The sequence below is a fragment of the Ambystoma mexicanum genome, chromosome 2q (assembly GCF_040938575.1).
Source record: "Ambystoma mexicanum isolate Mex_15411 chromosome 2q, UKY_AmexF1_1, whole genome shotgun sequence".
NCBI lineage: Eukaryota > Metazoa > Chordata > Amphibia > Caudata > Ambystomatidae > Ambystoma > Ambystoma mexicanum.
In genome coordinates, this window is record NC_090924.1 from 948,327,384 (window position 1) to 948,344,188 (window position 16,805).

The following is a 16,805-nucleotide window of genomic DNA, read 5'->3' on the forward strand; positions in this document are numbered from 1 at the left end:
TTCAGGCACTTATCAGCCCAAGAGGATAGTAAATTCTCTACCACCTTTATTAAATCAGAGTGTCCTCCTCTATTCGGGGGAGCTTATATGTTTATGAGCCGAATGAGCACCAAAAGACAAAAGAAGTAGGAAATAACTGCCGGTAGGATATAAGGATTGGAAGAGCCACTGATGAAGGGTGTTAATGTGAAATAGACACAAACACCAATGCCTAATCCTCCTGTTGGCCGACCCCTCGAATGGCTAATTGTTGGATGACACAGGACTTGAAATGCTTCAATATGGAAATCAAGAGTGAGCCAAGTCTCTTGCAACATAAAAACCTCAGTTTTCATAATCTGGTTGTGTGCCCCCAAATGCCTAAAAAAATAACCATATCCCCGGGTGTTCCAGCACATACAATCAATGTTGGACTTAGCTTTATTAAATAAAGGATTACCAAATATCAACGTGTCGGGTATCCATTGAGTGACTCGCTTTTGGCCAGTCACTACATTTTCATGAGTCGTTAGTTACTGAGGCACGCAGACTCTCCCTATCAGTAATTACTTTAGAAATGGAGACTGGGCTCACTTGATTAACCTGCATTGTATTGATAGTATTTTGGTCTGCGATACTGATAACATATTTGCTACAAACTGTATGAATGTATCCCATTTTATTTAGTTCCATATTACAAGTACTCAGCAACGAGGAAATAAGAGGTGAGATGAGCTCAATCAGGGCCCAGTTGGTCAAGCTATGTGGAGTAGGGAGTTTTATGTGTAACGTATCATCTGAGGCAATTCCACTCAATCTCTGAATTTTACTCCATAATTCTAGAAGGAAAGTACGAATGAGGTATGGACTCACTCGGATCAATTTCTTCCAATTTAACCCATTTACCCAATGGAAGATTTACTTCTGATTCACCTTGGGGTAGGACCTGGTGTGTGTTGTTTTTTTCTAAATATAATATACCTCTGTGATACAATGGTAATGGTGGACGAAAATGAGAAGGTAAATGAGGAGGTGGGAAAGACTGCGTAGGTAGCGACAATCTCTGCATCTCATCAGACAGGGGTGCATATCGACAATTTTCCTGGGCACAAAATATCTGTGTGTGATAATTACCTGTGGATACTAAGGTAGGCGTTGGATTCCTCCCATTTGCAGAATACCCACCCAATTCATAAAAGTGCTCCATAGCGTTAGAATTGTTTAATAGTGTTGGCTGGGATTGTAGTTTTTTTGGGGGCCATGTGGTCAGGTACACCCACTTGTAATGGACCATCTTGAAAGACATGCCCACCTAACGCATTATTATTTTCCTGTTCCATGCCAAACCCAGACGCCTGGCCACCCTGAGGGATTGCATTGCCCGAATTGTCCTGCCTGTTCAGAGGTATAGGAAGTTGCCAGGGCTGTAGCACAGTTTGGGGCACCACCGTGGGAAATATACAAGGGCAAAGCCATTTATCCAAGGGGCCTCTAAGCGTAACCTATTTAAAAGGTACCATCCCCTTGATCTACCATATAAGTGACACCTATATGGGCCCCTGTCTCCAAATCAGGTTGGGTACCTGATACTATCTGGTCAGTAGGCTGGGTCTCAGTATTTTCCATAGTAGCAGCCACAGATCCAATATTCATTGGCGTATTCCGCTGTTCCTTGTTGGTATAATTATTTTAATTTTTTCCTTTTTTTTCTACCCAAGATCCCAACAATGGTACCAGAACATCATCATCATGGGGGCCCCAACTGATTATTTGTTTCCCCCACAGGGTACTCCCTTTCTAATACCTCAATTGTATCTAGATTCACTTGAAAGCTAGGAAGTAGAGGTATGGGAACTGTCCCCTCGTTATCAGATATGAGACTCCGCGGAATAAACAGATTCACAGTTTGTACACAGGTTTCATCAGATATATCAGTAGAAGTGTCCCGGGGCAAGTCCACATTACATGCAAGAATAATCTCTACAATTTTGCCCAATATATATTTTTGTTCGCGTTGCTCATCTGCCATTACAGATCATAGTTGGAAAAAGGACTCAATTTTAGCCAGGTGCAGATTTATTACAAGATGTAGGTGTCGAAATTGCAGTTGCTTCTGCAAAAGTAATGGCAGCCGAGAGCAGGGAACTCTCATCGGTACTATAATAATCTGAAGAGTCAGAGGACGTAGAAAAAAGTCTCTGTAAATCCGGACTAGCCGACAGTTGTGTACCAATCATATTATCAATCCCCAGGGAAGTCGTAGGTAAAACAGCCCCTCCACCCAAGGAGTGTCTCTAGAGACCAACATACATCTTAAGAAGAGAGTGGTTGTTGTCGATGGCCGGAAAATCAAACAAGTTTATTTCTGAGAGAGTCTCGTTATTAATGGGTGGGATGGGGAGATCAATCTTCTCAGAGTTATCAATCTGTGCTGTGTCATTATTGCAGGCTGAAAGAAACCAGAGATTTTACTCTGGGTTTGCATGGAGTGATATTTTTTGTCTTTCTTAGGTGCAGAGGGGTCACGCATCCCACGTGCTTTCCCTTTCCTTTTCCTTTTCCCTTTTTGCAAATTCAGTCCTTAAGAAGTAGTTACCACTCTTCATAGTCAGCAAATACAAGCAGTATACAGAGGGAAATACTCAAAGACTTTTCCTTAAGTACACAGAGCCAGGACGAGCCAGTAATATCAAACGCTGTGCTCCAACGTCCAATCCTCAACAGAGCACACAATAGATATCCAAGTTTCCTATCACCAGAGGAAAACTTGGCAAACTGGCTTCACACTGCCACACACTGTGTGCGCTCCGCACTTTCCTTCACCTTTTAAGGTGGGGGCAGACATCCGGGGAAATTCAGGACAAGAACAGAGCTTCCCCCGGAAAACTGGCTTCACACCACACCTTTTAATGAATGTCCTTCAATATTCGCAACATGGAACATATGTTTACCACATGCCTCTCCCTCCCAGTTCAAAGGAAGGTTGGTCAAACCTCTAGTCTACTGCTCCCATTGTCAGTTTGTCGAAACCTTCCTGAGCTCTAGTTTCAGTTCATGTGCAGATCAGTAAGACTTATACAGATCATCTACTCCCATGTGGGTTTATGGGTGGTGTGTGCTTCGAGGTTGAGTTGGAGTCCTGAAGGGCCCTTATTTATTTATGTATTTATTCATTTCATTTATGCAGTGCACAAAACCCGGAGGCATCAAGGCGCTGGTTACATGAAGGATGTGGGCGTAGAGCATGAAGACAGACACAAACAATTTATTTTTCAGTATGAATAACAATCCAGGTTGACCTCCTGTGAAAATAGGAGTCTTAGTTTTTTGCGGAAGACCCAGTACAAGTGTTCCGATCTTAGATGATGTGGTAATGCATCCAGTTTTTAGAGGCAATCACTGGGAAGCTCACCCCTATTGACCTCTTTAATCTGAATCTTGCAGGATGTTTCGTGCTGAGGTTCCAACAGACAGCGCATTGCAATAGTCAAGTCTTGAGCCTATTAGGGCACGCTTAATAGTGAGGCAGTTGTTTGTTGAGAGAAAGGCCCTGCAGCCATTGATAAGCTTAGTGGTGTAGGCAGCAGACAATGCGAGAGCATTGACCTGTCTCGTTAACGATTAGGTGCAATCAAGGTAAACAACAAGGGTCTTAACCTCATGTGACACTGTGATGGTAATGCCGTCAATGATGAAAGATTTGTAGGCTGGGTCAAGTTTTCCAAATAGAGATTGTGAGCAGACCAGAAGACTTTCCAATTTATCATCATTAAGGCATAGCATGTGTGTGGACATCCATGCTTGGATGGTTTGGAAGATTGAGAGCAGTGATTTAGAGTCAGAGTAGTTGCCTGTCAGGGAGAGGTGAAGTTGAGTGTTGTCAGCATACTTAGTATATGATATGCCTGGGTCAAAAGGAGGTCGAAGAGGGGCTTATTGAAAATATTGTACAGTGTGGGTGAGATATAGGAGCCTTGCAGAACCCAGCAGGAGACGGGGGCTGAGGGAGCTGCAGCTGTGTCTGAGAAGACACTCACAGATCTGTTAGATAGAAAGGATTAAATCCAGGGGGTAGCTTCTGCAGAGAAGTGAGCAGCAGTGGTGCGATTTTTTCACAATATTTGGGGGTCAACCAGGTCAAAGGTGCCAACAGATCCAGAAGGAGGAGGGCAGCATTGCCTGAGTCTTTAATGTCATCCAATTGATTTTTAAGTCAAGTAGGGCAGTTTTTGTGCCATGGCCAGGGCGAAACCCCAACTGGTGCAGGCCCAAGAGGTTGTTAGATTCCAGGTGTGATTGGATCTGGAGATACACTGCACGGTCTAGTATTTTTACGGAGGAACAGAACTGTAGTGATGGGGCGATAGTTTGAAGGGAACGCTGGGTCTAAGGTTATTTTATTTTAACAATGGGGGGACCCAGGCCTCTTTTAGGTTAGTTGGCACTGAGTTTGAGGCGAATAAAGTGCTGATTAGGCTTGAGATGAAAGGGGCAAGCGCAACAGTGCAGTTCTTAATGACTGTAGCAGGGCAGATGTCTCCTTGACATCTGGAGGGTTTAAGCCCTTTGATGATTTGAGTGACCTCTGTTATGGAGACTGATTTGAAGTTTAATAAGTTAGGTGAGCCAGTTGTGAGTGGCCGGACAGGTGAAAGAAACACTATTGAATTTACTCAAGGTGGCTTTTTCCAAGCTGATCTTTTTTTCCCCCTTGCTTGTCTCAACTTGGGTGGCTAGGGGATTACTGGGTATCCAAGCTCTTTAGTAAGAGCTGGTTTACTAACATCCACCTGCCACTTGATATCTCCCTCTCTGGGCTCCCCTGGGGTGGGATGCCTGCTGTCTGGCCTGCCCTCTTTATGGGGATTCCTCTACATTGAATGTCGGAGAGACACTGGGGTATCCTGCATGTACACTTTCATGAAGTGTGGCCATCTCCAACAGTTGTTACCAATGCTACTTTTTCACACTAGACAGACCACATTTGGAATTTTAAGGAGTGGGTTGTTCTTTTATGCATTTCCCTTTATATTAAATTAAATTATTTTTACATTGTACATGTCAGCCTCTGTAATTGAATCTGGATTCTATGTTGTGTTGAAGGTCAAACGAAGCTCTACAATAGTGGTAATGCGCTCCAGTCATCTATTTTGGTAGAGCAATCGTATAATTACAATAGAACATATAATTCCAAACCATGACATGAGTTGTATGGCTCCCTGTAATTCCGGCCTGATAAGATGTCCAATCCGCCTGTCATCTCTCTTCAGATAATGTATTCTCTCTTGTAGGAGGTCACTACGGCCTCCTTTTTTAATCTACAGAATGTCATTTTGGCATGTTGTGTATATCTTCTTGCAAAGAGCAAAATGGCAAAATGAAGTATGGCATTGCGTGCTGTTCTTACTTTGGGTTTACATAAAACAAAATACTACAACAATTGAAAAAAAATGTATTAAAAAAAAACATTATTACCGTTGAAGAATGGGATCATATTCAATCCATTAGATTTTCAGGGTGCATGTGTCTATGTGATCAGGTTTTCTTTTTTTATAGGCCCAATAATTGGTTCGCTTGCTTTAGGTCTTCACTTATATTTTTTTATTACATTATTAGCTATTCAGGAACAAAAACATTTTTGGAATATTGAATCTAGCAAACGATAAAGAACACCCACATATTTCTTGGCAGATACGCATCTATGGATGAGAGTCCAGCAGGCAGCTCTGTTAAAGATGTAAACATTGAATATGGCGCTGAACTCCATTGCGGAAGAAGTGGACATCAACAATGAACATAGAAGGCAAGCACATCAAAGGTACAGGCATATGAATGAAGGTGGAGGAAAAAAAGGATGGAGCTCATAAGGGAGAAACAAGACCATCATAAATGATAAAAAGCTCATGGGACAAAGCATATAAAATGTATGCATAGTCTTCAGAGTGCCACCCACACCAGCCAAGACTGCCAATAACTCAAAGATTCCCACTGGAAGCATATTGTATGCACCCCCAAAGGAAAAATGTGACAATTGCTTTTGAACATATACTTCTATATAGATTCCTATATATAGCACACAAACAACATTCATTGTTGCTGGACTATACGCATGCCATAAATACATCCTAAGGGCAACCAAATGTTAATAGCCCCTGCCTTAAAAAAAAAAGGACACAAATGAATGAAATACTATAGGAATGGAATGCCATAAAAAGTAGGAGTCAGAATTTTGAGGGGAAAACAGAAGTAACCCTGATATTTAATACAATCCCCCCAAAAAAACACAATATGAAAACGCTTGCTTTGTCATTACCTAAAGAAGTGTTTACTATGCGCCCTTAAACCTCTGACTTTTGCCCCGTATGTTCAGATGATTTCCGTTTCATACACGTTAAATTCCTCTTCTAATGATCACAAGACTTGTCACAGTATTTTTCTAGCATTTCTAAATCCAATTATAGTAACAGCTTTGTTATCCGACTATCTTGGAGAATTAATGGTGCGCATAACAAAATAGACCAGATATCAGAATGTCAGTATTTGGGTTGCCTATACTCCTTCTCTATTGACCAACACCTTCGCATCTGGAACGTCTGTTATCCAAACTTTTACTTTATAATCTGGCTTTTAATCATCCAAAAGGCTACTATTACTTGTAATGCCAAGTGTTGGACTACAATGCATTGTGCAAAGTAATGTACCTGGTATTAGCCTATTTGACTTACAACAATTTACCTAATGACCAATTTAATCGAATGTTTCATGGGTGATTTGGCCTTTGAGGCAATTTGGTCGCATATATTGCAAAATACCAACCTGGAGAGCGGGAGATGTGGTGGGTCTCCCCCGGTCCCTATGTTTGATATTTTGCAAATTCGGGGGTTCAATGGGTCCCCTGCTTCCTTAAAATTGGAAGCGGAGACAAAAAAAATGCATGTGCGTTTAAATTGGGCCCCGAGCAAATAAATTGCGGTCAGTTTACCTCGATCAAAAAGTATTCAGTCAAACACACACACACACCATGTACCCGTTAACAAAGCTCACACTGTGTACGATCCATCCCTATTTGGGCCATTCTCAGTCCAACAGCCTGGTGTAGAACAGTGTTTAACGCTTAAATGCAGACCTTAATTCAGCAAATCCACTGTGTCCACACCACGATTGCGTGATGCTGGGGTTTTCCCACAAGTCTTGGTTTATTGAAGGTATCATATATGAAAGGAATACTGGTGGCCGACAACCCTCACTCCCATGAACACCAGAGCGTGTCATCTCCTTTTGATTTTTCATCAGGAAAATGTGTATCTGATTGGCACCACTTTGATATTTGTACAAAACACAAACTCTGTACGACAATTTCCAATGTAAGCATGCTAGAATTGGTGTTTGCACTCAAGTCCTCTCTCAAGTCCTCTCTCTGCGCCCCTAAACAAATGAAGTTGCTGATTAACATCCGAGCATAATAATCTCCAAACGTAACTACAATTATTCAAATGCAGAATTCCCCAGCAATAATGTAGTGGGTGTGCGGAACTGGCAAGGTGTTTAAACTCGCCACCTAGCGCATACGCAATGCTGTTCTCTCTAAAAAGCGCCCAATAGTATGGGACACATACTTTTGAGAACCTGCATTGGGTATCCATCATCATCCAACCCGGATGCACGAGATTTCGAAATAATTTGGCATTTATATAGCGCTACGAACCCTCAGGTATCTGAGGGCTGCTTATTATTAAACACGTGTGTGGTGCTCATTTATCGGCCTCGGAAGGATGAAAGGCTGAGTTTGGCCCCGCCTGCTCGAATGTCAAAGGGAGCGCTCTACTCGCTGTGCCACTTGACCGGCTGTGTATCTTATACAAAGACACAGCTGACACAGTTGATAGACATCATCACGGAAGATGGACATTTTTGTCTGAAAAGCACTGGTTGAATAACCATGCATGTGTATGCAATTAACTAACTTTTTTACACACACATGGTGTACCACATGAATGAAAGAAAAGTACATACCTATATTTAATGGTATTATTAAAGCTTTTTATCGGCATGGACTCACCCAGTTTCAGACGGTACCTATGCCAGGAAGTAGTTAAAATGCTGCAATTTAGCCAGTGGAATGTTCCCATGTTTAAAGGTACTATTTGTGCATTTTGCATTCTTGTCATATCCACTCTGAGAAGAGTATCAGTCGAGTGGTTTATCTGTCTTAAAGCGAAAACAATCTGTGTAAGGGTTAGTCCCGAATGTGTGGAAAACGCCAACACTCTTCCTTGCTTAAAAAAACATTGGAATGCACCTAGGAAGTGGGTCACCCACTAATCTAAAAGTGATGGAAAAAATAAATGTTTTGCTAACCAAAAATTTCAAACAAAGAGATAGTCACTTTTGTTGATAAATGTTGGAGGTTGTATTGAATGGTACAGAGTTTATATAGTTTTCCTTATCAAAGACGTGCTAGCTCCCTAGTGCAGAGTAGCATTTCACTAATCTGCTGTTCGCTGGGGACGAATTTGGTTATTTATTTACTTATGCATATACAGGAGGAACAATGCTCCTTTGATCACAAAAAAAAGTACAATAGATAAAACAGGTTTGATGGGAAGCAGGGTCGGATTGGCCACTCGGTCCATGGCCAGGCCGAAATCATATGTATGCCAGCGAGTCTTTGGGGGCCTGTTTCTGCCCACCCCTGGGGCGGTTTGAGTGAGGGAAAAAAAAGCACCTGCAACGGCATGGAGTAGGGGGCGGCAGCTCACTGCCACCATGAGCGCTCTTCTGGCTCCACCCCCCTACGTGCACACAGCAGGATAGCAGGACTTCTTAAGGGTGGCTGGCTGGCCTGCATTTAGCCCACACCATCTTGCCATCATGTGGATTCTGGAGCCGTCACCTCACTACTGGTAAGCACTTTTCTTTTAATTCAGTTTTACTGTTCTGTTACTATGCTTTTATTTTAAAAAGAAACCGATCCAGAATGCACTGCACTGAATGCTTCCCTAAACAGCAGGCACATGTGTTTTGGGGTTTGTATTGTGCGTGAGAGGTGGGGGTAGCAATGGGGTTAACTCACTTCTTAATTAAAGGCAGCAGCTGTTCTGGTCCTCAGAAGCAGATGGAAAATCCTGTTTATGCTGGAGAATGCTTGCTTTGGAAATGAGGGGAGCTTCTCTGCACGGCTGTGCACTTCCCCTATACTAGCAGTGAAGCACTGAAGCCATCCCTCTCTCTTGTCTAGAGATTACACTGTGCCCTAACCCAGGTGTCCGTAACCCCAGGTTAGTGCTATTGCATTTTGACCCCTGCTGTCTCATATGCTAGCTTCTGCTAAAATGGTGGCCTCAAAGCTAACTATCTAAGCTCCCACACGGCCTTTCTAACTATCCCTACTCTAAGGTTAGTGTTCTAATGGGACTTTCGAATAGTGCCTTGCAACTGTTGGATTCAGGTTGTTTATATCACATCAACGCTCACCTCCCCCTTTGTACTCTCACTACCCCACCCCTCCTCCTGACTCCTCCCACCAATCTCCCAGCTCTACTATGTTTCACTCCTCCTAGCTCCCGCCTTCAACCTTTGATGTTAGTCCCACTTTTTCCTCCCCCTCCAGGTTATTACACCCTCCTCCTGCTACTCCCTCCTCCACACCACTACTCCCATTTTCATAGCACTACTCCCTTCTCCACACTACTACTCCCTCCTCCACAACACTATTCCCCACTACTACTGCTACTCCCCCCAACCTACTGCTACTCCCTCCAAACCACTACTAAAAAATACTCCTTTCACTCAGACACAATTGCTTCACTGTCACTCCTTACACTACTTTCTCTGCACATTCGCCACATAAACATGCACAGTCAAAACTTAGTACCACTCCCACTCCCTAGTCAATATCTCACCTGCTTCACAATTTACCTCCACAGACTGAGGCTCTTTCCTCCCTCCTGCTAGACTCCACCTCCAACAGTGGCCTCTCCCTGGTAACCCACACTGCCTGCTTCCTATCACAAGCTTATATCTCGCAGCCTGTCCAAGGAGTCCATAGTTTCCCCTGGCCAATCTGACACCGATTTCCCAACCTGGGGAATGTTTGTGTATCAGAAAGCCATAAGAAGGGGTCTAAGCACGAACCAGATTCTATGTGTGGGAATACCACATAGCGAAGACGGCAGCCTTATAGGTCCAATTTTTAGATTCATGTTACGTGACCAATTTCCAGAGGGTCGCCCTGTAGGTCTGTTCGGAGAGGGTGGATCCTTCTTTGCCTTCCGTTCCTGGTAGTCTAGGGGACCTTTAGATTTTTGCACAGGTTTCTCTCCTAAGCATGGGAGCTTGCCTGCATTGCCATATATGAACGCAGCGTCTCTCTCTCTCTCTCTCTCTCTAAGTTTCTGGGTGTACTTCGGTTGTGGCGCAGTGACTGTGTTTTCTCGGTGCAGTGGTCACACTTCAGGCAGCTGGTAAAAATTCTGCTTTCAGGGTTCTAATGCTCTCTTCTTCTGCCATATGCCAATATGGCCCTTTCCCCATCTGATACCAGTGGGATATTTCTACAAGAAATTAAAGAAGACTGGCGAGCAATATGTATGCCATGAGTTTGCAGTGGTCTGCAGACAAACATGTTTGTACAAGGGGGAGAACAGGAAATGGGGACCTCTCGGGTATCACCGTCCACCTCAGGGGTATGACTGGCTCTGAATGGCTTTCTGTTGGGCCCCTTAGTCCGCCGGGCTCAGAGGGGCTCCTGTCCCCCTATGACAAGGCCAGATTACTGGTCCTGTCACACATTATTTCGGGTTCAACATAGCACAGTGCCAACACCCTAATCACTACATATACCTTTTATTTTTGTAAAGCTGGGATTCTCCGGTCTTCCTAAAACGAAACCTAATTTGTGGCTCTGAGTGACGACTGTGGAAGACATATTTATTTAATATAATAGCAGGGTGGACTGCAAAACATAATCTAGCACCTGCCAAAGATAACAGAGACATTAATCTGGAAGTCATACATTTATTTATTTAGGTATTTTGACATTCGGTGAGCGATTTTTTTCAGACAGTGTAAAGCACTTCTGGAGGTACACTGAGGATGTGAGCATTTTTCTTTTTTAAAACAAGTAGGTTAGAACAAGAAATTCATTGATAGTCTTCAAATGACATTCTTGCATGAAGCCCCCATGACCTGAGGGTTCTTGAATGGTAATGACCCTCTTCAGCACATAGAGCTGATATTCACTTTTGTGGATGGGCGCGCGCAATCTACCAAAGGGAAGACCAGGTCATTTCAAGGTGGTCGCCGAGGATATGAGAGCGGCTCAGGATCGAGGCCCTTCTCACTATCCATAGATGTTTCATTGGAGAAAACGGAGCTCAGAAGGCTGGGGCTGGTCTGTCAGGTAAGCGTGGACAGGGAGTCGGAGGGAGCGGGGAGAGGAGCGCAGCAGGATCAGCCACAGAGGGTACTGTGGAAAGGAGCTCGATGCATGGGGAGCAGCGTTCAGTAGTCCTGAAAAATGGGCTTAACCTGTGGATTTCAGGCAGTTTTCATAGATACTGATTGGCTGGCACTGAAATATTGGGTGCTAATATTGCATGGATTCCATTATAGACCACCTCATAGCCAATCAACATGCTTGCAATTCCGTCCATAGTCCTTGGACTAGACCTCATTCCAAACATTCTAACCGGCGGAGTATCTGGAAATCAATCCTGTGCCTTTCCAGTTGCACAGCAACCTTGTAAACCTACAGAGGGGTCATGATTTCGTAGGATAGCCACCTGTACTTTCTGCATCTTCCTCACTCTTTGCTTGTTAAAATGTGTGCCCAGAGTGTGCGGTGTGATGGGCTATTGAGGTCTCATTTGGATTGCATACAATGATGCGAGTGTTCGCTGCCAGTAGGATGCCAGAGTTAGCATTTAGATCTGGTAAGCCGGTTGGTGAGACACTAGTCGGTCCAGTCTCCATACTTGAAACTAACTCACACAGTAAATGACCAGGCACTTAACATTTGTATACATCAGCCTGCTGACATCTTCATGGAAACCTCCAAATGATTTCACTGGAAACCAGAATTGGGAGGCGTTGATGAAGTCATCAGCATGCCCTCCCCCACATCCAGGCACGCCAATTATACCACTAGCAAACATATTCACCTGCAAGCACACACACCATCATAGAAACAGACACGACACTGTGCTATGTCTCTGATGGCGTGAGTGATCAGAGTTAAGTAGGTTTATGAGGGCTATAATTGGCATGCCTAGATGGGGTTGTTTCCTCTGTTATGCCACATGCTCAGTCCTGCTAAGGGGGCATGTGAACCACTGAGGCTGGATAGATAGGGTTCCGTGAGACTTTGCAGTAATGCCTAGGGAGAAAGTCGTATAGGTGCGGGTAGGGTGCATTCTTGTTACATTGTGGTTTGTTGATGCTGCATGCCTCGTTCTGTAAAGGTGGGGTCCTTTGCGCTTCTAACGCGTACCTAGATGAGGTGTGGTGGTTTTAGGGGGGGTTGCCATTCACATTGTTTTTGGCATACACCGCGTGCCATGTTCTCTCAAGATTGAGTCATTTGAACCCCTGAGGATTGCTTGAACAAGTGTATGTGGGCACGTGGCAATGTGCCCCCTATTGGCTGATGCACCTTGTGTTGTGCGGTGTGGTGCAGAGTGATTGCTTTGTGCTGCGAGTTTCCAGAAGAGCTCGTGCCATCTGCAGCTTCCCCTCTCTGTACTTGCTCGAACAAGCAATCTGAGTGTGCCATGTCCCTGGGTAGTGTGATTACATTTAGAACTTTTAGAATGAGTTCTCTTTACCATTGGGATTTCATAGTTTGCAGTTCGATGTGTGTCCCTGGTGGGTCCATGCCTGAACTGAAATGTACCCCTATTGCATTAACGTGGACTCCCTTTTTTACACATCAGCATGTTAACGTCTTCACTGAAGCCTACATACTATTTCATGACTCTTTCCCAAGGTACAGCGCCCGGCTTTGCTTAAGTTAATAACGCGAGGCTAAATGGCGATCACGACCCCTCTCTCGATCTTGAAGACCTCATTTAGGGAACCCTTGCGAAAGTCTTGAAGTAGGAGCCCAACTAGATGTGTGTTCTTGCCATTGTATAGATACTTAGCGAGGCCGTCCTTTGGCAGCTGATTAGAAAGCTGTATGAGAAGGCAATGTCCTCTAGGCTGATGTACCTAACTCTAGGGAAAAATTAAGAAAGAATTTGGAACCTACCACTCCTGCATTGTTTCAAGCAACATGCAATAAGCTGAGTTTTCATCAACAAAACTAACACCAGTTCCAACCCTACTGCAGGAAAGGCTGAAACAGCATGCTCATTTACTATAGTAGCAGCCAATTTAGTCACAGTGATATTATATTGATCTCTACTTCATCGCAAGTAAATATAACCGTTTCTTACTTGTCTATTTGGTTTGGATGGAAGTCGAAGTTAGTGGCAGCTGTCGGAATTGGAAGAAATGTTTTTCCGCACATGAGTCCTTTCACGACATGCGCCTTATTTTTCATGCTCTCAACGTGATGTTCTAGATCTTGGGAAATGAAGTTTGGCCAGGACGAGTGATTCCTTTTGTTTGACAGTACTGGAACTAGCACCTAGATGACGATGAAATAGAAGTGTGACACATAGAGCAAAACATAGCAAACAATAGTGCAGTAAATGATGAGGTTCTCTGTGCTCTTGTAGCTATGTCAACAGTAATGGCAAAGGAGCCAACAATAGTATCACATTTTAGCTACATAATGGTTTCATTTTCAATTTGTGTGATACAGTTTATAAACATCTTTCACATAACATCTAAATCACTAAAACAATTCCATAATACAGTACAATGGCAAACCAATATCCAATTCTACAAATACACAGTCATGTCCTTAACATTCAATGAATATGTTTTCACCCAATAAATCATGTACAATAACAAAGCATCTGATCTAATCAACGAGGCTTGCATTTCCATATAATAACTGTTACCTATCGCGTTCGAGTTAATTCGTGCATAACATTCTCTAAAAGTGAAAGCCTAAAATAGTATGTTTTGTCATAATCCATAATCAGATGTGCCTAATCTTGCAGATGACAATCCCACACGACATCCTCCCTTTTATTTACCAACACCCCGACGAGGGCCCAATGTCTCCAAAGTACCAGGAAGGTTAAAGATGATTGGAAATTAAGACTGCGAAGAAAGGGCTCTTGTTTCATTTAAATGGCCATTCCTTCTAAATTGAGTCGTGGATATCCATTGAATTACGAGATGAAAAATAATTTCAGCTTGCAGAAGGAGGCTCATAGAAGGTTTAAAGAAGGTACTGCGGTGGACTATGCACGAATGAGCTCATTATGAATTTGTCAGTGTTGGTAAAAGCAGGCAGCATCTGGAATACCGTGTACACAGGATGGGGGCAATCCGGACATGACTCGAGGACCCCATTGAGAAACAGAGCTAGACTGAGGTTGCAGGTAATTTCCCTTTATCGACTCATGTCACCATCTAGGTGAATAGTTTCCTTCACATATGGGTGATAAATGTATGTTCCATCATACATTTGAATTCCAATCACTTGCATGCACACCCATTCATGCAAGGTACTATGTAGCACTACACAGAGGAAAACCAATAAAAAACAATATGGATATGTCCAATATGCAATGATAGCCGAAATGGTCAGTAAATGGTCAGTAATTGACCGATGTGAAGTCTGGGTTATTCTGATGGACTGTCAATCAAATTCATTATTGCTACTGCCTTTGTGGTGGGCTGTCAACAGATCATCATGTCGTCACAAATATAAGACAATTATCTGGGCTGGAAACAGAATACATTTGCACAGGTTCGCCTGATTTGCTATTTTCAAGATTCGTCAGGACAGTAAACAAGAGTTTGCCCTGTAATATCGTTATGATGGCACACAGCTATTCTGCGGCCCTCGTCTGAAGTGACAATCCAGTAGACCATGTGTTGTGGCAGTGGTGGTATCCCTGTGGTAGTAATTATGTAGCGTAACGCTTCTTAAATGCCTTTGGTCGGTCGCTATGATGGTCAAGGCTTCACAGGTGCCTGGGATCACGTGTTGATTATCTCCATACCTGCTACTAATCTGCATGGGCAGTGTCTGTGGTCCGAGTGTATCAGGGTGGAATTCTGAATACGACCCCACCTGCTTTTGCCATCCACCCTCATTGTGAGTTACGGCGTTTACCACAGTAACTTCAAGTAACTACACGTGATCAGCGATTGTATCACTGTCCACAATCCATGGTATTACCCACAATGTTACCTCCACACAAAAGGAGGCTGTAAGTGAAGTCATGCGCTTGCACATTCCATTTACTTAGGTAAAAACTATTGTTCTATAGGCCATTATAATGTGAGCATCATAGAAGTACACATTCTTATGGTCTTGTTTCACACACAGGGCTCAAGTCAGGGTACACATGGGTGGACGGAGTCCACCCACTTTTTTCAGAGGGTGGACTCCGTACTCCAGCTAAAATGAGAAACATTTAATGTCCTCTTTAAATTCATGAATTAAAGCCAACCTCTGGGATCAAACCGCAGTCGTCAGGTTTGCAGGCGGTACACTTCACCAATGCACTATATAACAGGATGAAAAATAACACACTAAAGGTGAAATGTCCCATTTCAGTACGGCAGGTTCCAGGGAAAACATTTGTATTGGTTCTCGGAGTTTAAAACATGCACACCTTTGAACGTTTTCAAAAACACAATTAGAAGAACATATAATGGTTTTTGTGTGTGCGCTATTTTTATGAAAGGCAAATGCCATTCGCCTGTGCAATGTGGGTGGTTATGCTAAGCCAATTTAATGAAATGTGCATCTTTCAACTTGATATGCTAATTTTTGTTGACGTCACATTCCATTGCGTTTGTTGATTAGTCCCCACACTTTAATTTTTAGGACTTGACCCCTGTTCACACATGTGGGCAAACGCTCGATTTGAGGGATGAATTGGTATTTTCTGGGCATTCTAACGCACATCCCTTATTCACAAATGATATGCACATTATATAGAACACCTGGAAAGGAAAGGCAAGTATATTGCACAGAAGGGTCATTAGTGTTGCTTCGGTACATATTAATTTACAAAGGACAGCAGTCGTGTCAAAGGCCTGTAAGCGACTTAAATTCAACACTACAGCAAAGTCAATGCCTAGTCTGGGATGCTGATGGAAGCCCTTATTGATATATTTTTATGTCCTGTTCGTTTACTCTGGATGACAACCCTTATATAACAGAATTCCCCTGACCCCGCTGAGGCAAGAAGTAGGTTTGTTTTGCAAATTTAAAAGGTTTATTTGAAATTAAACAATATATATCTATCACACTTTTACAGTAAATTAATATTTGATAGCACACTTGTGAGGACGATAGTGATGAACAATGGATAATGTTACGGTGGTACACTCTTTTTGATGGCTTAGAAGTGATATAGAGAGGATAAAGTAGCTGAGAATGCTTTTAAGGCTTCAAGGACAATGCAATGATGAATGAAAATGCAGTACAGAAAATAAACTTGATATGACTTCAACAAAAGACAAGGTAATCACTTTTCTTTGACAATTCACCCCCCCCTTTATGCAAGGTAAAGAGATGGAAGGGAAGCACACAGTTCTCAGGAATGCAATCAAATATAATTCAGTTCCCCCCTAGCAAGCTTAGAGTAAAACAGGTATGAGTTTTAACACTGGCAAGATACTTTGATGTGGTTGCAATTAAGTGGAAAATATGCTAAAAAGGCTTTTAATTCAGGGTAGTTGATAGATAC

The 16,805-nt window shown here is 43.0% G+C and overlaps 1 protein-coding gene across 1 annotated transcript in view; it reads right to left on the reverse strand.

Annotated features, from left to right (window-relative positions):
• The window catches only part of DNAH11 (dynein axonemal heavy chain 11), a 4,227,155-nt gene that overhangs the window by 3,758,447 nt on the left and 451,903 nt on the right, over positions 1-16,805 (reverse strand). Inside the window, exon 3 of the mRNA XM_069648254.1 lies at positions 13,416-13,609. Within this exon, the coding sequence (XP_069504355.1) occupies positions 13,416-13,609 (194 nt within the window). The remainder of the gene's footprint in view (positions 1-13,415; positions 13,610-16,805) is intronic.